This window comes from Varanus komodoensis, unplaced genomic scaffold, assembly GCF_004798865.1.
Source record: "Varanus komodoensis strain SLA01 unplaced genomic scaffold, ASM479886v1 scaffold4, whole genome shotgun sequence".
NCBI lineage: Eukaryota > Metazoa > Chordata > Lepidosauria > Squamata > Varanidae > Varanus > Varanus komodoensis.
This window is the reverse complement of record NW_025335941.1, coordinates 28,867,813-28,895,097: the sequence shown is the minus strand read 5'-3', so window position 1 is coordinate 28,895,097 and position 27,285 is coordinate 28,867,813. Positions and strand designations below refer to the sequence as shown.

Sequence of the window (27,285 nt, the reverse complement as noted above, 5' to 3'; positions counted from 1 at the left end):
CTGTATTAATATGAGCTGAGATTTGACTCATGAAAATATACATTATCATGTATGTTCAAATGGTAGTTAGAAAAAATAAGTAGAAAATGAGTTGTAAAATCAGAGAGTTCAAAACTGAATAGTGATAATTGGGAAAAATAAACATATGTACATATGGGATATTCATTTTAGGCACCAAGGCATTAATTTGATCCAGTCAAGTTCTAAGGTCTGTCTTCATTGCAAAACCTTAGCTCCTATAACATATGAGTTGATACAATTTATATAAGTTGCACATGGTAGGCATGTCATGAGCAGAGCCAGCTGGAGCCTTGGGTCAAACTAGATGGCCTGGGAGGTGCCTTCTGACTTGCTCTGTTTCTCTGTTTCTGTGTTTCTATATTTACCTCGCAGTTCTATGTGCATACGTGTAACCTTCTGAACTTTGAAAGCTATGGGTATTCACTCAAGTGTGGGAGGAGTGTGGAGGCAAAGATGGCATTTAAGTGACATTTAAATCCTGCTAGAATGTTTCTCACATTTTAGCATATTTTATATGGAAACAAAAGAATATAAAACAGAAGGTGCCAATCTTATTGGTCAGTTGAAGTTAGCTTGATGTGATGGTTATTTTCTCAGCAAGAATAATTCAAAGACCTGTTTCAGTTCAACCAGGCTTTGCTCCTCTTTGGCTCAGAATCTATTTTAGAAGTTTCTGTCAAGAGTTTGGGAAGTTTGCAAATGGCTTGGGTGATATACCAGCAGTTCAAGACAGATGCAATAAAAACAAAATTAAGCATACTAGCCTTCAGAGATACTTTTCCTTTTGCCCCTTCCAGAAAAGTTTTAAACTTAACAGTTCTCTAGGCAAAAGAAATTTCTCTGTGCCTAAAACTGGTGCACTGATGGTGTGGTCAAAAAGATGCTCTTGATTGCATGAGCATATAGAAATCTTGGGAGAAGAGTGTCTGTGACCATCTTGAGAGCAACTTTCCATTAACTACAGCAGGTCCATCTGGGTCAGAAGTCCTGGCGACCACTTCCAGTTGTTAATGTATTGATGGTAGATCAAACACCTTGCTTTGTTTAAAGTGATGCTGGACTAGCTGTATGTACTGCATATATGATAAGGATATTGGTCCTTGAAGTGTGAGACAGCTTCTCTGCATTTCTGCCCAAAAGGAACTTTTGAAGTTCCACATGAATTGCACTGCAGGAAGAATGAATCCTTTGTTTTAGGATATTCAGTCCCACTTTAAGCAGCAATATGCATATTGTCTATATTTACAGAAACAAAAAACCCACAGTATTTCTAGCCAGTTTGCTTGCTTCTGGTATATGAAATCTAAGTTGATGTTCTGTATTGTTTAAAGCCAAAGGCTATCATAAGTGTAACAGAAAAGGGCAATAAAATACAATAAAATTACATAACAATTACAAATATGAAAATTCATGGGCATGGTGCACCACATATAGAAAAAATAATGCATGACAAATTCAAAGATAAAAGTGGTATTAAAAAGAAAAAAGATCTTTTAAAATATAATGAAAATATAATTGATTAAACAATCTGAAATAAAATAACAATCATAAAATGGGTAAAATAAAACATCCTATGTGAAAGGTATGAACTGTGAGCATTTTTTCCTGTTTTCTTCCTCCTCCTGCTGCTATATTATTTTTGTGTTGAGGTGTGTGATTTGAAAAGCCATTGTACTGCATTTTTATTAATTTTTACTGTTTTATATGATGTTAGCTATCCAGGTGGTTCTTTTGGAATCATGATTCATGGGCATAAATAAATGTGTAAATATGCACAGTTCTTACAGCCTCATTTACTTTTACCATGCAATTTGCTTTGCAGGATTCCAATGTTCCTGAAATACAACTTTATCCACAAAATGGCACAGATAATTCTCCTATCTGCATCCAAACAGGAATTGCTGATTTAGAAGAATTAGAAATCAAAAATACTACATTTTCTGTAAAAGCAGGAGTGTGAGTACAGTTTATTTTGTTTATATTGGTTTGTGAGCTGGTGAAATAATGAGGCAAAGTTTCAGTAGTAGTCAATGGTTGCTAACTATATAAGTTTTATTTATTTATTTATTAAAATTTTTATGCCGCCCCATTCGCCGAAGCCTCGGGGCGGCTCACATCATTAAGTTAAAATAATTATAAATTAAAATATAAATATAAATTTAAAATACAACAGTAAGTTAAAAGAAGAAGCAACATAAGATGGTTTAATTTTTAATATACAGTACAAGTAATTAATTGCAATAATACCTGGGCCAGAAAAACTCATAAATTTATATTAAACTTCAATTTAAATAGAATTAAAGTAGCCTAATTATAAACAAAATATAGGGTCAAATATCTTTTTAAAGGATCAACACTACATTGATCTTTTTAAAATACTGGTAGTTGAACTAGGGCTATGGATATTATTCATGATAGCCAAATGAAACATCAGTTTGCGGGGACAAATATATCTGCTGCTTGCCAAATACACAGATTAAACAACAGGAGAAGGTTATTTTCCTTGTGCACATTCCAGAGCTGGGCTAGATCAGATCAACAATCCATTTGTTTTAAAGAAATTACACATGAATCATCACTTCTAATCAGCCCCTTCCTTTTCATTCTAATAGATGGCTTGCTTATTCAGATGTCAATTACAAAGGAGAGGTACAGATTTTGGAAGAAAATCACAGCCCATATGAAACTTCTGCAGCTGACCTAAAATCTCTTTATCCATTGAAAATGGTGAGGAAGTAAGAATAGACTTTCAATTAATTTTACACCAGTAAAGCCTACAAGTTTCTTTTGTGATCACTTCTTTATGTGTCCTGAGTATTTCAGCATGCCCAAATGATTGTCCAGTAAAAATGCTCAGGCATTCATCAGTTAAACCTTTACAAGATTTCCTGATTCTTCTAGAAGATTCAAATTATCTTAGATCTGTCCTGGAATCAGTGTTTAGTGCACTTTTAATATGGTTTAGTGCACTTTTAATATGGTGATGGTATGAATTGAGAGAAGAAAAAAATGGCTTTGTCCACTCTGAATATTTTTGTTGGCTTTTACACAAATATATATTTACTTCTTAAGGAACAAATTAATGTATTCAGTTATAAAGCTTATCAAGCTTTGTAAGTGACACTTACTGACAAAAGACAGACCAGAATTCATTAACTTTATTTATCTATAGAATTCATATACTAACCTTCAAATACGCTTTGAGAGTTTTTTATTGCAACTGTTCTTACTAATGCTTGCATAGAATTAATGGAAATGGAAACATGCATTCAGATTTCATTAACTTCATAGTTTTTGTTTTGTTTTACACTTTAGGGTGGCTTAAAGGTACAGATGCCTATGAATATTAAGGTAAGTGCAGACAGAGGAACTCAGCAATATATTAATTAGGGAGAGAAGTCCAGCATCTTGAATATTTTGTTTCCGCTTACTGGAAAACTTTCTCTCTGCTGTTATCTTTTTTGTTTATTTTTAAAGTGCTGACTATAGGAATGCATGATAGAGGGTGTTTTAACTAAAGCAATCTTCCTTTCACGTCCCCAACTCTTCCTTGAAATCTCTAGAAAAACTATTTCCTCAAATACACAATAGTGGAAAAATCTAAGTCTGTTATTTATCTTAAATCTAACAGCTGTTCCTTTTTTTTAAATCACAAAACCTGAATTGCTCCCAACTGCAAGCAGAAGGGTTTTTTGCATTTGCAAAGAGCAATGCAATCTAGCAGAGGCTTCCACTGGAGGAAGGAGGGTATTTATTTTCACCATTTCCCTCTTTACCTGTATTGTATCTGAGGGCCCTCCATTGTTCTCCAGCCCTCCAATGCTCAGAAGTAGATGTTCTGAAGTTACAGGGGACTACACAGGTAACATTGTCACTTACAGGAACTCTGGATCTGACTGAATTGCTTTTGTTGTTAGTTGGATCCACCAAAGCTTATTTTTAAGCTTGTTTTAGCTTATTTTTAATGGAGTCATTTTCGGCTACGAATATGGGATTGCCTGGGGAGCGCGTGGGTGCCGCCATTGGGGTGGTCATGGGCAATGGACATCATGGTGTTGGGGGTCTAACGTGTCCGCGTAGAAGAAGGAGGGACAGATGGCTAACACCTGTTCCTCTTTCTGGGTATTCCCCCAGCCTGAGGGTTCCAGGTAGTTCTGTCAACCGCCCCCTGGGCCTGTCGGTGCTGTTGCTTAATGCCAGGTCGGTCCACAATAAATCATCCCTCATCCATGACTTGATTGTGGATGAGGGGGCCAACCTGGCTTGCATTACAGAGACCTGGGTGGGAGTGGGGGGGATGATTCCCTCTCTCAAGTGTGTCTGCCCGGATATCTGATCCAGCACCGACCACGCCTGGAGGGGAGGAGATGGGGGTCGCTTTGGTTTATTGAGCCTCTGTTTCCCTCACAGGGCTTCCTGTCCTCTCGAGGCCGGGTCTAGAGTGCCTCTACTTGGTGTTGGGCGACCGAGACAGACTGGGAATTCTGTTGGTGTACTGTGCACCCTTCTGCCCAACAGACTTCCTGCCTGAGCTGACAGAGATCGTTTCGGATTTGGTGTTGAAGACTCCCAGGATGCTAGTCCTGGGGGACTTCAATCTCCACGCCGAGACGGTTCTGACCGGGGTGGCTCAGGACTTCATGGCCTCCATGGCGGCCATGGGGCTATCTCAACACATCATTGGCCCGACCCATGAACGTGGACACACTCTGGACCTGGTTTTCTCGACGGGGCAGGAAGAGGGTGATCTGAGGGTGAGGAACTTGTGTCTGACACCCCTGTCATGGTCAGATCACTTCCTCGTGAGGTTTGAGCTCGAGAGCAGCCTTTCCCTCTGTAAGGGTGCAGACCTGATAGTGCTGGTCCACTCCCGGAGCCAGATGGATCCGGATGGATTCCTGAAGGCCCTGAGGGATTTCCTGGTTGATAAGGCTGGTGCTCCTGTCGATGCCTTGGTTGAACTATGGAATAGGGAAATGACCAGGGCTATTGAAATGATCGCTCCTAAGCGTCCTCTCCCACCTGGCAGACCCCGTTCACCCCCTTGGTATACACCTGAATTACGGGCGATGAAGCAGGTTGGGAGACGTCTAGAGCGTAGGTGGAGGAAATCACGGGATGAATCTGACCGAACACACTTAAGAGCCCATTATCGGGCCTATGCTGTGGCAGTGAGGGCAGTGAAGAAGAAATTCTTCTCCGCTTCCGTTGCCTCATCACAATGCTGTCCAGTGGAGCTCTTTCGAGTGGTACAGGGGCTGATACACCTGGGCCCAAGGAAAGATCTCGTGCCATCCTTGAAGGCCTGTTGTGACAACTTCGCCAAGCATTTCAGGGACAAAATCGCTCAGATTCGTCACGAGCTGGACTCTACTAGTGAATCAGATTCTACTGGGGAGGTGCCAATGTTGCCGTCTGGTCCAAAATTGATGGATGAGTTTCAGTTGTTGCAGCCTGATGATATGGACAAGGTGCTTGGACATGTACGTCCTACCACCTGCCTACTGGACCCTTGCCCATCTTGGCTACTCAAGAAAGCCAAGGACGGGATTGGGACCTGGATCCTGGAGGTTGTCAACGCCTCTCTAAGGGATGGCAGGGTACCTGCCCCTTTAAATAAATGTGTATTTCAATGTATTTTATTGTGTTGGAAGCCGCCCCGAGGTTCGGCAAGGGGCGGCATAGAAATGTTATAATAATAATGTTATAAAAATAATAAAGGACGCAGTAGTCCAGCCAGTCCTAAAGAAGGCATCCCTGGATCCAGAGGTGGCCACCAATTATAGACCAGTGGCCAACATCCCGTTCTTGGGCAAGGTGTTAGAGCGGGTGGTGGCGGGACAACTCTAAGCACTCTTGGATGAAACTGATTATCTGGACCAATTTCAGTCTGGCTTCAGACCCGGATACGGTACTGAATCTGCCTTGGTCACCCTGTATGATGACCTGTGCAGGGAGAAAGATGGGGAGTGCGTCCCTGTTGGTTCTCCTGGACCTCTCAGCGGCTTTTGATACCATCGACCATGGTATCCTCTGGATAGGCTAGCGGGATTGGGAGTTGGAGGTACTGCTTTGCAGTGGTTCCGCTCCTATCTCAATGGCCGATTCCAGAAGGTGGTGCTGGGGGACTATGGCTCTGCGCCATGGCAGCTATGCCATGGAGTTCCGCAGGGGTCCATTTTGTCCCCCTTGCTATTCAACATCTACATGAAACCGCTGGGAGAGGTCATTAGGAGGTGTGGGCTGCGGAATCATCAGTACGCTGATGATACCCAGCTCTACCTCTCTTTCTCAACTAATCCAGGTGAGGCAGTGGCTGTACTGAACCGGTGCCTGGCCAAGGTAATGGGCTGGATGAAGGCCAATAAACTGAGGCTCAATCCAGACAAGATAGAGGTCCTATTGGTAGGTGGGTCAGGCTTCGGGATGGGGGACCTGGACCTTGTCCTGAACGGGATTGCACTCCCTCATAGGGACAGGGTTCGCAGCTTGGGAGTGCTCCTCTACCCAGAGCTGTCATTAGAAGCTCAAGTAACAGAGGTGGCGAGGAACACCTTCCTTCAGCTTCAGCTGATCCATCAGCTGCGTCCCTACCTGGAGAACAACTGCCTGGTGACTGTGACACATGCATTGGTAACTTCCCAATACGTTTTCTGTAACGCGCTCTATGTGGGGCTGCCCTTGAAGACGGTCCAGATACTTCAATTGGTGAAAAATAGAGCTGCCAGGTTGCTGACAGGGACTGGCCTTGTTCTCATATAACCCCAGTTCTCTGTCAGCTTCACTGGCTCCCCATTGAAGTCCGGGCCCAATTCAAGGTGTAAAGCACTCAACGGCTTGGGACCTGGTTATCTAAAGGAGCGCTTGCGTCCATATATGCCCTCCTGCCCCCTGAGATCAGCGGAGGAGGCCCTTCTCAGGGAGCCCTCTGTGAAGGATATTAGGAGGGTGAGTACCTGGAGGAGGGCCTTCTCTGCAGTGGCGCCCCACCTATGGAATGCGCTCCCCAGAGAGGTCTGCCTGGTGCCATCGTTATTTGGTTTTAAACTATTGCCGGGATGCTCTGAATTTTTAATGTCTATCCTATGTTTGTTTATCTTCTTTGTAAGCCGCCCCGAGGCTTTCTGTGATGGGGGGGGGGCATAAAAATGCTTTAAATAATAATAAATAAAGCTGGGTTCTACCATCTACAAAATCTCCTCAGGCTGATCTAAGCACTTCAGACTTCTATGTTCCAGTAACAATAGCAAGCAGGGGTTTTACAATGTTTCTTTGGTAGAAAATCATAGATTTGTTGAACTAGAAGAAGTAAGACATGCACTGCAGGGAGATCTTTTCAAAAACTTGCAGAATATCCTGTACATAGAAAGATGTAGGATTTAGAAATACATTATAAAGGACCAACTGTCCCATGCTGTGCAGGTAATGATATACGAGAGACCACAGTTTGGAGGATGGTGTAAAGACCTTTCTGAAAATATTGATTGTGTTCCAATGCTCTTCGAAAATCCTGATGATTTCCAGGGGATTGGATCGATACGTGTTATTGGTGGAATGTAAGTATGATAGTTTTTTTTAATCTTGTCTATTGGCATGGGAAATCCTGCATTGAAACACCATACAAGTAATCACTAATAAATGAACTTTCTGTTGAAACTGAAGTCATTACCTATTTTGATTTATTTATTTTAAACGTTTGGTACCCTGCATTTCATTTTTTAAAAAGACTTCAAGGGCTGGTTACAACAATGCTTAAAACAGGTATATTCAAACACCTTTTTAAAACGGCAGTTAAAACAGCAGAGTGCAGAAGGTGCCACAACATATAATACTGGGATAAAAAGGTCTTGCTGCTAGTCGTGAAGTCATGTCTGACCCATCGCAACCCCATGGACAACAATCCTCCAGGCTTTCCTGTCCTCCACCATCCCCCGGAGTCCACTTAAGCTCACACCAACTGCTTCAGTGACTCCATGTCACCACCTCATTCTCTGCCATCCCCTTCTTCTTTTGCCATCAATTTTTCCCAGCATTAGGCTCTTCTCCAGTGAGTCCTTCTTTCTCATTAGGTGGCCAAAGTATTTGAGTTTCATCTTCAGTATCTGGCCTTCTAAAAAGCAGTGGTCCAAAAATATAGGTCACTTGGGAGCTATACTAATTGAGATTTTAGACACCATGAGAAGTCCTTTTTATTTCTCCAAGTGTTAGGCCTTTTTCTAGAGCAGGGGTCCTCAAGCTTTTTCACCAGGGGGCCAGTTGAAAGGTGCCAGTGCTGGGCACAGGCCAGAAAGGTGCTGCTGGCAGTGCACATGGACTGGCAAGGGGGCAGGGCAGTGTGTGCGGGCACACACACTGAGGTGGGGGTGGGGTGCGCGCTGATGCAAGGCGAGGCACCACAGGCGCACGCAGGGAGGCATGAGCAGGCGCATGGGGTGGGGCGGGCACGCACCACGAGGTGGGCGCAAGAGGCAGTGGCTTGCTTGCTTGGAGATTGTTTACTCCAAGTGAGCAAACTGCCACCTCCCCACGTGCGGGGCGAGGTGGGTGGTGGCATGCACATGTGTGGGCGCGGGTGCACACCCAGAGGGTCGAAATGGGCATGGCGGGCTGGATAAGTGGTCATGGCGGGCCGGATCTGGCCCTCAGGCCGTAGTTTGAAGACCCATGTTCTAGAGCATCTCATGGATTTTCTGCATTGCTGTTTACCATTCACCTCACCTCTGAAAATTGGGACACCTGGAGAAATGTCTTTGAATACATGCCAATATATAGAAATTCTTTTAGGTACTCGGCTGAATAAAGGCTACAGCCCAGATTTCCTGGGTCCCCAGTTCAGCATTCTAACCACCATTCTGCCCTGGATCTCAGTGACAGTTCTTAAAAGAACCATAGAAATATACACAAATGTAATGGCTGGAAAATAAATGCTGCTTTCCCCCCTGTGCTGGTACTTTCCAGTTGACAGTAGGCAATTGGACGATGCTCACTGTGCATCAGTTTGTCCACATGCAGTCTCACCTTCACAGTTGGCACATGTGTTATTTCTTCATAGCTCCCTTTGCCAACTAAAACATACAAGGGAATTGAGCAGGCAAGACTTACCATATTGGATAGCCGTAAGTGCCCTCTGTGCATTTGCGAAAGACCAACAAAAAATTATAAAAGTAAAAGCCAACACAATTACACCATATCTGGGTCCCAGAGGAAAAAGTGGGTGACAGATCAGTGAGGGTTGTTCCAAAATGCCGTTTGAACATTTGTAATGGAACTGTCACTGGCAACAGTATGGGTGGGATTGTGAAGAGTGGCAGATGCTTTTGCCACTCTTACTGAGCAGCTGTCTAGCTGATCCCTGAATCCATAATAAAATTGCTCTCCTAGATTTGGTCAACATGCCAACCCATTGTGAGTTGAACAGCCCCTAGACCAAACCATGGGTTGTCAGGTTGGCTTGAAGTAGTCTGGGTTCAGGTAACATGATAACCCACTGTGGTTAGTTATCCACAGTGAATTACTGTGCCATGCAAACCAGGTCATTTAGACCTTTAGAGATAAGCACTTTGGCTTTGAACTGAGATAAGAAAAAGAGGGATAGCCATTACCAATCTGTTAAGATATTGCAGGACATTTCTGTATGGCTGCTTGCAGTTAGTAATCCTATCTGCTACAGTCTGAATCTATTGCAGTTTCTAAGAGCACAGTCCTACATACCAACATCACAATCATCTAAGAGGTGTGCTACTGGTGGATTAATAACTATTTGTAAGCTATCCCTGTAGCCGAGAGATATTGCCACTTTGTGTTTAGTATTCCAGGTGCCACTTGGAATCCCAAGTCAGGACAGTGGAAAGAGTCATCATCTTCACACTGTAGATCTGATTTTTGGCAGGGAACACATCCCTACCCACAACAGATTGAAAACAACTTCTAGGGCAGATGAACCACTCACTCTTACTTTTTAGACTTGTATTTTGCATTTCCATGGTCAGTGCCTAATACAGTGTACAAAATGTACACCAAATCAAATGGCTTGAGTCAGGTTAACTTTCTGGTTAATATTTCTGACCTATCTATATGCCTATGCAGGAAAATGAAATCATTTTGTAATAATATTGCAAGCTACATATTGTGGCTAAATGCAAATAGTAATTCTTTCATTTGTGCTAGATTTGTTTTTATAGTTCATTAACTTTTATTACTGAGCTAAGCTGAAACAAATGTTACTGACAGTACCATCTATTTTATATCACTAATAGAAGATCTTCATAAAGAATACCAGGAATATTGCTTATAAAAAGATGCTTCTGTAACTTTTTAGGTTAGCTGCATAAACATTTTTTTCTTCAACTATACATTTTTTGCACATATTTTCAGGTGTGAGGAGCCTTAGGAGGTTCTTGCTTGGTCTCTGCAAGTGTTGTCTCTGTTCAGATGTCAGGGGGTGTTGGAACTTCCCCAAGGGTAGCAGAGAAAACAGTGCAAATGCCAACCTGGCAATCATATTCCAGATTTAAAAACAGGAAAAAATAGTCTGGACCTCCACAATAAATTGGGCTTGTAGAACCCAATTGAATTTGCCACATGCCTTGCAGCCCATAAGGAAACTCAAGAAAATTAGGAAGAGTTTGCTGCTGTCTTATGATCTTCACTTGTTCCATGGTTTGTTTTACCTGTTTACCTGAAGGGCAGAGAAGAGTAGGAGTAAACAGGTTGCATTCACCAACATGCTGCTTATTCACAGTAAGCCAGGATAAATCAGGACTCCTGCCTACTAAACATATTACATGAATGAACACTAAAGTATGGTATTTAATTACTGTTTGTAAATATGTCACTGATAACTATTACTGGAGATTTCATAATTTTTCCTTGTGTGTTACAACTACTACAGATGGGTTGGTTATACAAAGGAACGATATAAAGGTCAGCAATATCTGTTAGAGGAGGGAGAATATGAAAACTGGCAATCATGGGGTGCAGTGAGTGGCATCTTGCTTTCTCTTCGATTTTTGCAAGCTGTAAGTGTTTTCTTTTGGTCTACAATATTATTTCTTCCTTCAACTTTTTTTTTCCATACAATTGGGATAGAACATGGATGATTAAGTAAATACAGAGATTATGGTTCACAATTCAGTTTGAGTCTGACATTTGAATTCTACTCTTACACCTTTACAAAACTCATTCTTTTTCCCTTTACAGTTGTCATTAATTATTGATCATATCCACCTTACTGAAACTTCACACATTTATCTGATTAAAGTGTTCATGAATGCACTCATTTTTGTGGAGCTTCAATATGAGAAGTCATATCTGATTTCACATAGTATAAAAAAGAAAATTGCCTACTAAATATCTTTTTTTCCAAGAAGAAATGAATATTTGTTTATGTGGTGAATATTTATATATGTAGTGAATTTTATATATTTGTGACTTTTGTATATAGGATGGGGTACAAAAGTTTTACATAAATAATTAAATATTCTTTGTAGAAAATCTGTTTTTGTTTAGTTATTTGTTTTTTTAGCATCTTGACAATTTTAAAACAGATTTTTCTAGGGCCGAGATATCGTTTACAGTACCATCCTAACACTCTTTGGACAGCTGCCTGTTGATTCTTTATCTAAAGGATGCCTTATCTGGAATTGTGCAAAATTCTCACATTTAGAACTGGCACACCCTATGGCCATCCCAAAGCTCTTTCCAAAGACTTGGGTTCAGCCAAGTTTTTCTATGACTAGATTTTTAAAAATAAAGCAAAGCTTTTTTGTGTTAGTATCTTCAAAGTACTACAAAAATTAACATTTCTGTAAATACCTCTAGCAAAATGTTAGGTATGTCTTTTAATATATGCAGGTTGTATTGATGGTAGAGGCAGGAAGCTGAACACAAAGACCATCTAATTTATGAATTAACTCTTTTTAATTTTAGTAAGATACACATTCAGACATGCACTTGAATGCACATCCCCATACATATTCAGATATGCATTGGGATGCATGTCCAGCATGCATTCTTTTAAAAGGATTGCAGTGACGATTGTCCATTTAGATGTACATTCATCTTACTTCGTGTTTCTGATGCATGTGTGGGAGCCTACTTCTGTACACAGTTCCATTCTCTCAGATCAGGGTGTACATCTTTATCACCTTTTTCTGCATTGAAAAGCTGCCATAAAATTTAACATGGAAAGGTATTTGTTTATTTATTTGAGGTTTTTTTATGCTGTCCCATCGCTTAACGCCTCAGGACGGCTTACATTCATAAGCTATGAACTTGTTATTAGCAGAAATAAAAGATCTTACTCTAAAATGAGTTTCTGAATGTTCTAGCTGCAGCGTCAGAAGCCCCCTTGAGAAAACCTCAGCCCAATGCATGGGATATTCCCAAGATGAACAAGTTATTTGTACTGTGTATGGCTCTTTTCTTGGATAGTTTGTCATACCAATTCTTCTTGCTGAGTATGAAATCACAGACTAAACCTGAGTTACTAAGGATTTCTTAGATGTCTGAATTATGCCCCACTGTTGCAAGGTGGTTAGTGCAGTTACTTTTCTTTTAGGATATAATAAAGCTGCATTTGCATCATCACTCATATTTTTAAATCCATAATGTCAGGTGGATATTTGGAACTGTTTTCTAAACATTTATTATTTATTCTCTTACAATTGTCTTATAATTACTACACTCAAGCAAATCAAGAAAAATACCACTTGAAGAAAAAGTTGTCTGTCTAGCAGTGACAATATTTTCATAGATGTTTGAATTCTCATTCCTTCACCAAATGAAAGGTGAACAGGGTAAACTTGAAATCAACTTCAGAATTTCTGTATAAAATAGTTTAATAACGTGATGTCAAAAAGAATCAAGGGCATGTAGAGAGTCGCATTGTTTTAAGTTTGACTGCTCAGTAGTGTAACTCAGTCCTTAGTGACAGCTTTGAACTGCAGTTCCATTAAGGAATTGTGGGTTAAGAGTTAGGGCAGGTAATCTGGACTTTCAGGGAATGGCAATTCAAATGGCAGTGGCTTGATGCTACTCCCTTGTTCAAGAAGGTACTAAATTGCCTCCCAAGAGGTATTTCTGCCTCTGATTGACAGGTGAGCATAAGAATTTATCTAATGCTCCGATAATAATGAGATGACAAGTGAACTCAAATGAGTCCAGAGTCTGGACCCCACCACATGTACTCTCTTTTTTGTTTTTCTTCTATCTTTTCTTTTTCTCTGTATTATTTTATATTATTTTTCTGCTTTAAAAAAAGAGTTAGAGCAGGTAACCTAATTGAAGACTCTTCTTTAATCAAAACTCAAGTTAGCTCTACATGTTGATGTAATATTTAGAGTATTTTACATATACATTAATAAGTAACAGAATTATTTTGTACATTAAGAGAGGTGGCATGGAAAGAAACGTGTATCAGATGCGCCTAATTTTCAGTTTTAAATTTCAGGATTTTGTGGAGTCTGAAGTAACACTTTTTGAAATGGATGAAGAAAATGGAAAGTTGTTGAAGATTGCCAATACAGAAATTCCTGACTTGGAAAGGGCTGGGTTTGGGCTAGTTACAAGATCAATTGATGTGAAGAGTGGAGTGTAAGTTACATTGCAGATCTTTTTCAGCATGAAATTATTAACTTGCCTAAGTACCTTAACTTGATTTTACTTTTCAGCCAAACTCTGCTTAACTTTTTAGAGAAGCTAAATGAAAGGTTGAGTTATAAGGGATATGTGATTGCAGATACAGTCAGCCTTCCACATTCATTGGGGTTGGGAGCACAGGACCCATGTGGAAGTGGAAAAACCACACATATCTTTACTCCACCTGCAAGTCTTAATTCTTAATACTGCTGACCATACTCTTTCTCAGACCTAGGCCTGATCCAGCAGGGCTCCTCTCCTTCATTTATTACTTTCTTAAGTTCTTATTCTCCACCCTTCCTTTCACTTACCTGTGCCTCTTCTTTGCACCAAGGAAATGCCAGAGGGATTTCCCTGTATAGATAGGCAGGTCAGGAAGGCATGCTTTGGAGTCCCCGCTTCCCTTTTGCTTCCCCTTTCTCTATGGTAATGACCATTTTGTGCAGTAGGCTGCAAAGCTCCAAAAAAATCCCATTTAATTTTTGATGCAAACTCACAATCAAATCCATGAAAGATAAACCCACGCCTGTAGTGACTAACAATTTACTTCTTGACTTCAATCATAGTTGTCATCAAACTGGCTAGTAAAAATGCAAATAATAAAAAATTAAATTCTGACATGGAGAATATGGGCTGCTGCAATCCTACTAGATTGTGTTGCACCAGCAGAAGCAACTGCTTCTGCAACATTTATTAAGTGCTTCTTCATTTGGCTTTATTGATAAAGTGTTAAATCCTTCTTGTACAAGTAGTTGATTCCACTGTTGCACAGGTGCAAGATGATACTGCTCTGGTAACCTCCTGGTTGGATTACTGTAACATGCTCTACATGGGGCTGCCCTTGAAAACGGTCCAGAAACTTCAGCTGATACAGAATAGAGAAGCCAGGTTGCTAACGGGGACCAGTCATTATTCTCATATAACGCTGGTCCTCTATCAGCTCCACTGGCTTCCTGTTGAAGTCTGGGCCCAGTTCAAGGTGCTGGTTCTGACCTATAAAGCACTAAGCGGCTTGGGACTGGGATACCTGAAGGAACATCTAAAGGTATCTACTCAGAGGAGGGCCTTCTCTGAGGTGGTGCCCAGATTATGGAATGTGTTCCCTGGAGATGTGCGCCTGGCGCTGAGTTTATATTCTTTTCGGCGCCAGGTTAAAACCTCTTTATTTAACTGTTTATTATTAAATAATAGTAATAATACATATAATAATTATATTATTAGTTTATTTAAAAATAATTTAAATTTGAATGCTTAACAGTCACTTTTATTTAACTTATTTGTAGTTTTTGGTTAATTGTTATTTATTGCTGTTTTATTGTGGTTGTTTTAATTATTACAAGCCGTCCTGAGATGCCATGCATAAGGGACGGCATTCAAAAGTTTTAAATAAATAAACAAATGACTGACGAAACTGAGTAAGTTACTCAGTCTTAAACTTGCCAAATCATCTGAATAAAGGAAATAGGCTTTTCTCTTTTGATGTAAGAACAGCAACTGAACCCAGTTTAGCAAACATTGAGCAACACAGTATTCAGTGTTTCACTGTATTAGACTACAAGCCCCAGGTCTAAGTGGGTGCTTTATTTTGTCTCTACAGTAAAATTCAGTATTGGAAAGTTGAGATCAGATAAAGTGTGACCCCAGAAGTTACAATGAAGTATCTTGCCATGTCTTCTAGACCAACTATAATTTGGTGTGGAAACAAAGAACCCTAGCATGTTTCTAATGCAGCTGTTCTTGCTCTGGTGCTGTAAGCATCCATACATGCATGAAAGAACCCCTTAACCACCCCAGAAGCACCACACATAGTGTTTACTTTGGGTAAGCAGCCAAAGCTTACACTGAGTTAGTATTCCCTACCCCCTTAAAGACATCGCGGGACCCATGAAACAGACTGGATGTCAGTGCAATGTTACATCAGCTTGAAGTTACAAGCAAAAGGATATAATTTCCTTTGGCTTTTATAAGCAAACTGAAATAAGATGTAGTATTGAATCAGAAGAGATCAGTTTCAGTGCAGTGCCTGTTTTAAATCTGTCCTAGATGAGCAAATGAAGAACTGAGCTTGGTTCTAGATCATAAGTGGGCCACTTGTGGTCCTCCAGATATTTTAGCCTATATCTACCATCAGCCCTCACTACTGGCTGTGTTGGCCAGGGCTGAAGGGAGTTACCAGTCAGAACATCTGAACAGTCACAAATAGCCCATCCTTGCATTACTTGAATATATTTGACTTAATTGTCTTATGAATTTGTGCCTCTCGTGTGTCATATCTAGGTGGGTTGCCTATCAGCAGAAGTACTTCTGTGGAGAACAGTATATATTGGAGAAAGGAAAATATAAATGTTTTTTTGACTGGGGAGGAGCTAGTGAAATTATCATGTCAATCCGTCCCATTAAATTGGTAAGTTATCATAATTGGTGATACACTGTCAGATAAAACCAAAAAATCCTAATTATAATGTATGTAAACTGATAAAATGAGCAACTGTTAAAAATATTAATATCATAATATAAACCATGTTAAGCCTCTCCCATGCAAGCACTGTAACAAAACATCTCAAATGCATAGAATTTTGGCTTTCTGTTGATTGAAAATATACTCAGAGCTTTTCTGTTTTAGGATTTTTTTTCTTTTTGGTTGCATTGTGTCTGAGCTACCACAATTGAAGAAATATCTAGATATAATACCCAAATGGGATATATTTAATGAGGTATTTTAAAGAGAGGAATAGAGAATATGCTTGTTTGGTCCAAATGTTATAGCAAAACAAATAAAAACTAGATATACAAAATTTGGAAATCCATAGTCATTATTATTAAAAGAATCTAAGGCATTTGATGCCTCCTTTGTAATCATATTGATGTTGTAAAAATCCATTTTATTATTTTTTGAGCCAAAGAAAACCATTTGTGCAGTAAACTGTTCCAAGTACCTGTGCATTATTTCCTTATGTAAGGGACCATATCAACATCTAGACCAGGACCAGAAAAAGTAGGGATGGTTATCTGTGTTTGTCCTTGTTTGTTTGTTTTTGCTTTCTCTTTTAAACCCCCCCCCCCTTGCAATGACTGCCATGGAAATGGATTAAGTCCTCTAATGCTAGCAAATAAGGGAAATTGCACACTTTTCAACTGAGAGAAATCTATGCTTTTAAAAATGTGCATTTTGCCCTGATCAAAAAATGTACATATTTCCAAATCAGAAAAAAATCAGAAACATGCACAAGGAAAACTGACTTTTGAGAAGGAATTTAGAGAATCTTAGCAAACACATACATTGTATGTTAACCCATCCCTGGAAGAAGCTTTGAATCTTGCAAATTCATAGCCTCCCCTGATAAGGCCTTTCCATTTATGGAGCACCTCCAGTGACAGAGTTTTCTACCATTGTACCAGAGAGCATTCCAACTTCAGACTTCACTTTGTGTCTTTAAACAAGAAGGACCATAGTATCATAATGTGCTTCAATTGCCTTTTCAAGACATATAGCATTATACATGAATAATGTACTTATATTTGCATTATGTATGTAACTTTACAGGAGCCACTAGGAAATCATGAACCAATACACTGGGTAAGTTCTTGGGGGTGGAATCATTGAAGTATTTTTCAATGAAATTATTTCCCTAAAAGCTTATATTGTTTTGTTTCATTTTGGTATAGGGCATATTGTAAGTTTAAGACGGTGGCCCCAGTCCCACTAGAACTAAGTTTTCAATACGAGTGGAGTAATCATGGCTAACTATATCTGAATTGGGGCCCCGGCCAAGAATATTGTTGACTATTGCCTGTGCATTGTCATTTCCTTCTTGACTTGGATGTTTTAATCAGCTTTTAAAATAACTTTGGTGGGATTTTGTTCTTTTGTTTAAAAGAAATATATTTTATAAAGTTTTGTATCTTACTCAATATGTACATTTTTCCTGTATTAAAAATTCATATTTATAAAAATTAATCATAAGGATAGGGTGGAACATAACATTGAATGATGAAAAAACAAGTATAACCATTGTTAATCATACACTTCAGACGTTTTATGCTGTGAGGTTTCACTGTGGTGTTTTTACATAGGCATCCTTTGGTAACCACCTTAAGAAATAATTATTTCTTTAGTGTGCCTGTATGTAAGGGGCTGCAAATTGACAAGTACTCCTACCTTTCACATATTCTTTCAAGTTAACTCAGTTCATTTGCTTATAGCTTTATCTTTCCTTTTTCCTTAATTTATCATTCCCTGTAAGCATCTAATAAGTTGATAAGTTAGCTTTATTTAAAGAAATACAAATTAAGTTCTATTATGGAAAAATCAAACAGCATTTCCTGCTCATTTTATTTTATCATCATTCTTATCACCATCATCACTACTACTACTACTATTACTAAACAAACCATTAAGCTTACTAAACCCTCTTGAAGGAGAAAATCTGAGACAATGCTGTCTTGTCATCTTGATACCTTTCCATTGTGTCTAGGCACTGGTAATAGAAACTGACACAGTGGGTGGCACACATAATATACTCTTTAGGACAGCTTAGATTCCACACTTCAATTTCTAAGCAGGACCTTCAGGAAATAATTTCTCTCCAAAGACCTAATTTGTATGTTATTCTACAATGTAGTCTTAACAACCCTGATTTCCTTCCTAGAAACCTTTTCATTTGTCATTTAATTAGGCAGATATAAAATATTGTTAGTCATTGTGTAAATTTTGACATATGATCACTAAGTCTCCACTTTTACCAGTACTAATTTTAATTTAGGTATAAATGCATACAGAGAAGTGCAAGAAAAATGATTAAGGGGTGGCAGCAACTTCAGTATGAGAAGTAGCTACAACAGCAGGGACTGTCTAACTTTAAAAAGGCACCTAAGGAGAGACATGATGGAGATGTTTAAAATAATGCATGGTGTGGAAAAGGGGACATTTTTCTCCCTCTCCCATAACACTGGAATCCTGGGTCATCCCATGACGCTGATTGGTGGGAGGTTTAGGACAAAGAGAGGAAGTACTTCTTCACACAACATATAGTTAAGCGATAGAATTTTCTGCCACAGGAAGTAGAGATGGCCACCAATTTAGATGACTTCCAAAAGGGATTGGAAAGGTTCATGGTGGAGGAGGCTATCAGAGGTTAATAATCTTGGTGGTATAGTTCATCTCAACATGCCTGCAGTTGCTGAGGAGCTTGAGCAGGCAGAGGTCTTGCACCCATCCTGCTTGAGCAATCCTGTGGGCAGCAGGTCTGCCACTGTGTATACAGAGTGCTGAACTAGATGGACCATTGGCCTGATCCAGCATGGCGTTTATGTTCTTATGATCTTAGTTTTGGGGCAGCAAAATTCTGTGCCCCTGGGCAGCATCTGGCAAGCCATAGGATCATTCAGATCCCCAGCTCTGAAGTTGGAAAGCAGCTGTAATCCTAGAGCCAGGGATCTGCATTTCAAGTTCCCGCCCCCTCCCTTTTGTACCTTTCATGGAAAGAACCATGACAGCTGCAACTCCAAATTCATAAGAATGGCCTTGGGGAAGAACACAGTGTACATTCTGGGAAGCAGGAATGGGATAGGGCCAGTGATGCAGAATGCAATGAATCCTGCTGGTATTTCAGCCTCTTTCTTTTTCCTTCCAAAGCACAGTTAGATGGCTGAAACTGGCCTTCTAGCTGCTTTGCACAGCTGGATGAGCACAGAGGCAACCTTTATAGGATGAAAATAATCCTCTGATTTCATAAGGTTATGAGCTGTCTTGCTGGATTGCACCCTTAGTATTTTCCAAACAGCTGTGATAAACAATCATTATACAATGTAAAGTTAGACTGTGTCAGTATTTCAAACCATTCAAGTAAGTCGAACAATCAGGAAACCCAGTTAACTCAAACACCCCAAAATATCTTGGGCACTATTAGATAAATTAGAAGAGTCTGAAATTAAATAAAACACACAATAAAGTACAGAATTAAAACATAATAAGCAGAATAATTCTCATGAGGTTTCAGGAACAGTTAGTGGCAAAGCCCTCTTATGAAAAGCAAATTCATTACGGATGTGCTTGAAAGGGATGACTTAGGGATTTTTTTATTTTGTTTTGAGGAAATGAGTGCATCATAAACCCTGTAGATCTCTCAGTCTACCTTTGACATTCCCCCTTTTTCTCCCATCACAGTTGGAACACTATGGTATGGAATAATGGCAGCAGAGGTTCCGCCATGTACAGGGCCACAATAATCTAAGACCCCTGGAATGTGAGATTACACAGTTGTATCTTAACTCTAATATTAAACTAATTAGGGGTTTATTTTTGCAAGGGATTGATTTTGCCTTTTCCAAGATCCTGAACATAGGCCACCTATTTTTTTTTTATCATTTCTTATTAGCTTTCCCAGGTTTCTTGTTCCATTTGTTTATTTATGGACAGTACCCTACTGCAGTATTCTGCTAATGCAAGTGATGTTGCACTAGCAAAAATTAGGTTCTGGACTATCCACAAAAGAACGTAATTAAAGTTACATTTGCACAAGAACAGTTGCACAGTTATGCTTCTTCATCCAATTGTACCCAAGTTTTGTGCATCATATGCAATACATTGTGCATTCTTCTTGCTTAATCCATTGTGAAATTGCCTACACAGTTGATTGTTCAAGTGCTATTTGTGCAATGGAAAGTTTCAAAGAACTCCACTGACATGATTTGTGTTTACAAACTGGGCAATGTACAGCACAATAAATGCAATATAAAATACAAATGCAATACAATATAAAATACAAACAGAAATAAAAGCATCTTTTTAAAATTACCAAGCAAAAATTAAAACTATTTTTAAAATATTAAAAGTTACTATAACTTATACAAATTGAATTATAAGACCTGTTTAAGTAGCTAACAAAGCCATGATATAATAATAAACTAATTAAAATGCCCTGTGGTAGAGAACAGTCTTAACCTGGCACTAAAAAGATGTTAAAGTTGGCACCAGGCATGCCTCAGTTGGAACCATGCTGTTGTTATATCATTTACAAATGATACATTAGTAAGTATTGTATTTAAAGTATATATTTTGTATCTTAAACTTTGGAATGGCAGTGCAGTGTTTCCCTATGACAAAAGTGCTTATTATGATCTGTGTAAGTGGTTTCCAGGTGCTGCTTATGCATTGTTTTAAAATTTTGCTTTTTTAGATTAAAGCTTTTAGTAACGCACATTTCCAAGGATCATGTGTAGATTTTACAACAGAAGTTGCTGACTTTGCATCATTCACTCCTTGTTCATTTAAAGTTCTACGGGGATCGTGAGTATTAATCATTTTAAAAGCAACTTGGTTACGCACTTTTATGTTATTTACTGCCAGCAGGTCTGCTAGAGCACGGCAATGTCAGGGAGCCTGCCAAGGACACTGTGGCTGGGAGGTCCTTAAGCTGTGGGGCTAGCACTGATCATGCAGTCATTTTAATATTTACACCACCTAACTGGGTTTAGTTGCAATTTCTCAAAATGAAACTAATATTTGTTTATGAATTTCTGTTCTATAAAGATTTTATTTTGGAAAAAAACATAGTAACTGATTGCAATAATTAACCTTTTTTTGTGGGTTAATCCTTTCAGCTGGTTGCTACATTACCTGGAGGAAACTGCTGATTATCAGTGTGTGCTGGAAGAAGGTCTCTATGCTGACCTTGCTTCCTGTGGCTGTCCAGCAGCAGTGGTCAAGTCCCTTGAGCCTATTGAATATGTAAGAATTTTATTTAAAAGTCTGTTTCCATAAAAGCCATACACAGCAGAAATCTATTAGATTCCAGTAACTCAAGTTCAAGGAAAACAGCCTCTGGTAGTGAAAATGTTATTTTGTTTCATAAGTGTTTGAACATGTTAAAGAGAACCTAGGTTTGTCTAGCTAAAGATACTTTTACCAAAGCCTAAAAAGTAGTACTAGAAAGCATCAGCAGAGCTTAGCCAAATAGGAACTGTGAAATTGGAATAGCACAAGCATGTCCCTATGTAGGCTGGGCAAATCTCATAAACCAGTTATCTGTCTTAAGAACTTGACTCAGGGCATTTGTAATTGTGTAGCCTGAAGAAATGCTGAACAGTGGAGGGACATGGGTAGACTTGTGTTCTAACATGCACTGTCTGCTTGCTTTTGTGAGAATTATGTGTATTTTAAGCAGTCAGTATATACGACTCAAATGAAGAGTCGGGTACAACTTTGCAACTGAACAAGAAATTATAAATCAAGGATATTAAACATTGTATAGAGCACTATAGGACCTGGCTCACACAATGCACAGGGGCTCACTGTGAATTAGTTAAGCCACACTGAGCTGTGGTGCATGATGTGTGAGACTTGTATATGCAGCATCCAATTGGGGGTTGTCATGCAAACCCAGCTATTGGAGGTTGTTCAAGGAATGAATAACAAACCCAGAACGAGCCAAAGGTTCTGTGAAGGTTGTATAAACCCTCACATAACCTCCACCCCCCACCCCCGGGCCAAAATCAGCTGCTGTGGGCTGAAGCTCTTGGGTGTTAAGCTCAGCCCAGCTCATAAGACGTGATGTATTTGGCCAAAAGAGTGGTTGACCAAGGCTCTGTTCCTCATCTGAGTCTGGGACTAGAGATGTTTTGTTGCTGTTCAGTTGCAAAGTCATGTCCAACTCTTTGTGACCCCATGGACAATATTCTTTCAGATTCTCCTATCCTTCACCATCCTGGAGTCCACCCAACCCCACACCTACCTCTCCCATCCAGCCACCTCAACCTCTCGTTTCCTTCTCCTTTTGCCTTGAATCATTCCCAGCATCAGGGTCTAACATCTTGAGGCGTTACAAAACTACAAATTATACTTACTGATCCAATGGGGGAATATATGCATAAAAGAGAAATCCCACATTTGACTATTTCCTTCATATAGAATACATCTGGAGTACTTCAAGATGAAGTGGTGAATCTTCTGTTCTGGGTTTCAAGGCACCCTGGGCAAAGTGCTTTCAATGACCTTTCCTAGTGAACTTTCCTGAAACTGACAGCAGGGCAAGCAGTACAGGTGACAATGAAAGGCTTAACTGCAGTGAGGAAGGTGGCATTTTAATCCCTTCAGTGCTGCACTTTTAGAGCAGAGACATCCTCCAACTGCACCATGACCCTCCATTCCATGCTTGTGTCAGAAGCAGGTCAAGTTGACAGGTAGTTTCAGAAGGGGTCAAGTATTCACATAGCTAGTGCATTTGGGAAGCAAGCATCTACTGCATGTCTGAGGAACTTAAGGAGCTCCATGTTTTGTCCAAGAGTTCCCAGGATTCCTCACTCTTGGCTATTCTGGTAAATGTTGTAGGACAAAATATATTGCAGGTTCACAAGTTGTCCATCCCTGATCTGGTTGATTTTCTTTGAAAGCTCACTGGGTATTAGCAGTAGGATAAAGGAATGTCAACTGAAGTTGGCAGAAAGCCAGCGGGGTATCATAGTTGGATTGGGGACCAAGGGGATCAAGTTTCTAGTCTCCACTTGGCCATGAAACTCACAGGATTACTTTGGGTCAGATTCTCAGCATAACCTACTTCACAGGGTTGATGTTGCAAGGATAAACTGGAGTTATGTAAGCTTCTTTCCTTATAAGAATTTAAATGCAAAATTCAAAATTAAAAATGATGATCAAAATATATAGAGTTTTTTTGACAAAGAGTGTCTTTGCTTCAAAATTCTCCACTAATTTGAAGATTTTGTTTAGCAGTAAAAGCAGGTACTGGCCCTATCATATTTTTCACCTTTTGATGTTGCTCCCCGCTTCAGTAATCACCCTTTAAAGCAGTGGTTCCCAATCTTTTTTCATTTGCATCCCGTTTCAATAAATGATGATTAGCAAAATGTTTGTAATTAATGTAGTTGCTATTAATTTGAATATATGTTATAACTGTAAATAGTCTAATAATGGGATTAAAAGAGAATGGAGTAATAAGATGGACAGTGCATATATTACATTCAAAACTCAAGAGACTTCAGTGAATTCAAGTAAATACATCACAGATTACATAAAAAACTACATTATATTAATACAATTGTTACTTAATGTATTAATACTTGAAAAACTTTAATATGTTTTGTAATAGTATTTATAAAACCCATAAATGTTTTATACACAACAAATGTTTAATGCGATCCTTGAGCTTGTTTTGAGGCAGTTTTTTGAAATCAAATTCAACTGACGTAAGATACACCTGGAACTACATTCAGCTTACTATGGTATTTGTAGAGGTTTAAGAAGAGAAAGCCCTCTCAAATCAGCTCCGTTTTTGTAAATGGCAAGAGAAACTTAAGTTCCTTGTCAGAAAGCTGTTTGTGTTCTCAGATGTCTGCCCAAAAGTTACTAAGGGATTTTTCTTTGAATTCAGCTTTTAAAGTAGTATCAGTCAAAAGTGTGATCAAGATCTTTCTTTCCTTGATTGATAATCTGGCAGCTAGGAAGTATTCTTCTTCAAAGGGTCCTGCTGCTCTCCTTGTTTTGAGAAGTACTTGTCAAAAGATGATTTTAGCCCTTTCAAGTATTCAGTTATTTTCTTGCTCATTTTCTGAGCTACAGCTTGTTCTCAGATAGGAAATTGTATAAAGTTTCAAATCCCTCAGTTTGGCCTTTTTCAATATAAGACCTTCAAAAATCTAATTTTTAAATCACACAGTTTTGTTGGAAACTTTGGAGATTGTTATTAAACTATTCTAAAGTGCCAAATTTAGATTATTTGTAGAAAAATATCTGATATGTAGATCTTGAAGATATGTAGATATGTAGATCTTGAAGTCAATCAGTTGTGTAACTTGGAAGCAAGCTGGAACGAATGTTCTTCCAAAAAAACAAAACAAAACAAAAAAAAACCCTGGACCTCATGTCTAAGTTTAAATAGCCAGGTAAGGACTTTACCATGAGAGGGACACCTGTACGAAGGAGCAGGATAAAATGAAGACTCATCTCTTCACAAAGTGCTTTGAAAATCCTCGCATTTCTGGAGTTTGACTTTATAAAATTAACCAGTGTAATAGCTTCATCAAGAACAACTTGTAAATCACCAAGGAGATACTTCGATGCTAGGCTTTGCCTCTGGATGCAGCAGTGACTCCAGGTTATATTGGGGGCTACCTTCATGACACAATCGCAAAGACTGAGAGAGAGTGAAAGCTGAGCCCATGAGAGGTGCACCAACAAGCATGTGCACTATAGTGGCTTGTTCGCAATACAGTGTTTAGGAAGGGACTCTCCATCATTTGCCAAAATAAGAAAGCAAGGGAACAGGGTTTTTTCAAGGTTAAATAATGAAGAAAACCCACTCCACAACTCGTCAGAACATTCAATTCATTTCACAACTTTTTACCTGTATCTTGTTTTACACTGTTGGCATATGTGCCTTTTTCTGCCATTATTTTTTTTCACATACCTTTAAATGCCCTGGGGGAATGTGTTGGGAATCACTGCTCTAAAGGAAATCATGTTCCCTTAGCCTGTCTGTTCTTATGCCTTGCAGCACATTCCATGCCATTCTAATCAAGGGGGCTTACTCACACGTAACAGACTCCTAGCTAGATTTATTTTTTCAAACGTTGCGGTACCAATTCATCTGTAATGAGCTACTATGTTGGGAAATGTTCCAGTAAGAACATCTTTGTAGTCTGTAGATGAACTGTTCTTTCATTTTTCTACCTTAAATTTTCAATTGTTTGTAACCTTATTTCTGTAGTCTCCAGTGTCAAAGCTTAAGTGCACTTAACACTAGCTTTGCGCTGTTGGATACGAGTCCAGATAAGCAGTGACACCTGTTTCTGGAGGAAGTTGTCTCCTGTGCAACTAAATGTTGTCATTTTGCAAGCAGAGATGCCGGAGAGGAGGAGAATTGACTTTAATATTACCAGTTTTTGTATGTCCTGTAGGTTTTTGCTGAACCTTCCATCAGCCTTTTTGCTTTGGAGAACTGTGAAGGCAGAGAGCTGCATTTACAAGAAGCTGTTAGTTCAATTCTGAATAAGAATCTTCACTTTCCTACACAATCTGTGTGGGTGAGAAGTGGACTGTAAGTATGGTATCTGCTTTGTGGTAGTAATACACAGTAGGAGCCCTGTATCCATGTAGGTTAAGTTCCAAGCCCCCAAGTGGATGCCTGAAACCACAGATAGTAGTAACCACTATATACAGTTGCACCTAGACTTTGTCACTGATTTGATTATTTCCAAGTTTGCCATCAATAATTAAATGGGAGTTGTTGTTTTGCTTGTGGGTGGCCTACTGCACTGTGGGTGGGTGCAGGAGGTGGGCTGGGTGAGAGGGAGGAGACCCACATGGGCAACACTCCATCTCACCATGGCCAGCTTTTTGGGAACACTTCCCTTTCCAGCCACCACCATGGCTGGCCTAGAATGGTGCACCTCCCTCCAACGAGGGCAGGCAGGCACCAGACTTGGAACTGGTGTGCATGAGACTTGTGCTGTGATACAGGACAAGCTCCCTCGGAGCAGGCCGTAGTCCTGCATGTTGGGCTTTTTGTTTGGACTGCAGTCAATCACAGTTAAGTGAAAGCATGGTAACTGAATACAGGATTTCTACTGTAATGAAATAGTACACCTCAGTTTATGATCAAATCGGGTTGCAAACAGAAATTTCATAAAAATTTTGACTCAGGTCACAAACTCCGCATTGGGTGGCCACCACAATCACTGCCATCTCCCCACCCCACCCCCGAGTGAGGAGATGGCCACAATCGTGCTGGGGGCAGGAGGGAGATGGCCGAGATCGTGCCTGTCTTTCCTGCACAAGCACACCCATGATTGCACCGGTCTTTCCTACATGAGCGCAACCGCAACCTCGGCCATCTCCCCCCCCACCGTGCGCCTGCGTTCTCACCAGTCTCTCCCCCCCCCCCAGTGTGATCACGGTTGTGCTGGGGGCGGGGGGAGATGGCCATGCTCTTTGTTCTTTGTCACTTTGCTTCACATTTTTCTGATTAAAAAAAATAGTTCAGAATGGATTAACCTTATTTACATTGAACCTCATGGGGAAATTTAACTTGGCTCACAACCAATTTTGGTCAGAACCAGACTCCTGGCACAGATTAGGTTCGTGAGCCAAGGTACCACTGTACTTTATTTTTCTACAACAAGTACATTTTTGTGTTTTCTCCCTTGTCCTGTATTCCATATTATTAAATTATTATGTTTCTTAAATGGCTTTCAGTAGAACGTATACAAAATCGTATACAAATATACAAAATGGAAACGTAATTTAAAACAACTAAAACCAATTACGAGTGACATGCCATGGTCCAAAAAACAGGTAAATCAAGGAGATATTATGTAACTTCATGGGTTTTTCACTCAGGACAAAAGGTAATGGTCTGCCAAAATAAACCAGCTATCTCTACAAATTACATCCATTCCCCACCTATGTTGCTACAATTTGGCAGTTATAATCCCCTTCTATGGGACTACTATGCCTACAGATTTTTTTCCATATCCGATTAAGAGGAAAAAAAGTAGCTGTTGTTTGACTTCAATAGTAGTCATTTGGAACCATGAAGCCTTTTTAATTCATGAATCCCAACTTGAGTTGAACTGGGTGGCCTTTGAATCCTGGTCTAATCTTGTTGTCAGTGC

The 27,285-nt window shown here is 39.7% G+C and overlaps 2 protein-coding genes across 8 annotated transcripts in view; one reads left to right on the top strand and one right to left on the bottom strand.

Annotated features, from left to right (window-relative positions):
* Positions 1-27,285, top strand: part of CRYBG3 (crystallin beta-gamma domain containing 3) — a 65,621-nt gene that overhangs the window by 30,749 nt on the left and 7,587 nt on the right. For 3 of the 4 annotated variants that reach the window (XR_006415798.1, XM_044441333.1, XM_044441334.1), the window contains exons 8-18: positions 1,844-1,977; positions 2,634-2,748; positions 3,337-3,372; positions 7,444-7,577; positions 10,913-11,039; positions 13,472-13,614; positions 15,937-16,063; positions 17,204-17,236; positions 20,838-20,947; positions 21,262-21,388; positions 25,570-25,709. Coding sequence is in view for 2 of the 4 variants with exons in the window: in XM_044441333.1 (XP_044297268.1) it covers positions 1,844-1,977; positions 2,634-2,748; positions 3,337-3,372; positions 7,444-7,577; positions 10,913-11,039; positions 13,472-13,614; positions 15,937-16,063; positions 17,204-17,236; positions 20,838-20,947; positions 21,262-21,388; positions 25,570-25,709 (1,226 nt within the window). In the remaining 2 variants the exon portion in view is untranslated. Of the gene's footprint in view, positions 1-1,843; positions 1,978-2,633; positions 2,749-3,336; positions 3,373-7,443; positions 7,578-10,912; positions 11,040-13,471; positions 13,615-15,936; positions 16,064-17,203; positions 17,237-20,837; positions 20,948-21,261; positions 21,389-25,569; positions 25,710-27,285 lie in introns of those variants that run through there. The other variant, XR_006415799.1, reaches the window with a different exon arrangement.
* RIOX2 (ribosomal oxygenase 2) overlaps positions 10,310-27,285 on the bottom strand; it is a 41,115-nt gene continuing 24,139 nt past the window's right edge. For all 4 annotated transcript variants that reach the window (XM_044441344.1, XM_044441347.1, XM_044441345.1 and 1 more), the window contains exon 12: positions 10,310-10,699. In XM_044441344.1, coding sequence (XP_044297279.1) covers positions 10,449-10,699 — 251 coding nt within the window. In that variant the 3' untranslated portion in view covers positions 10,310-10,448. The remainder of the gene's footprint in view (positions 10,700-27,285) is intronic.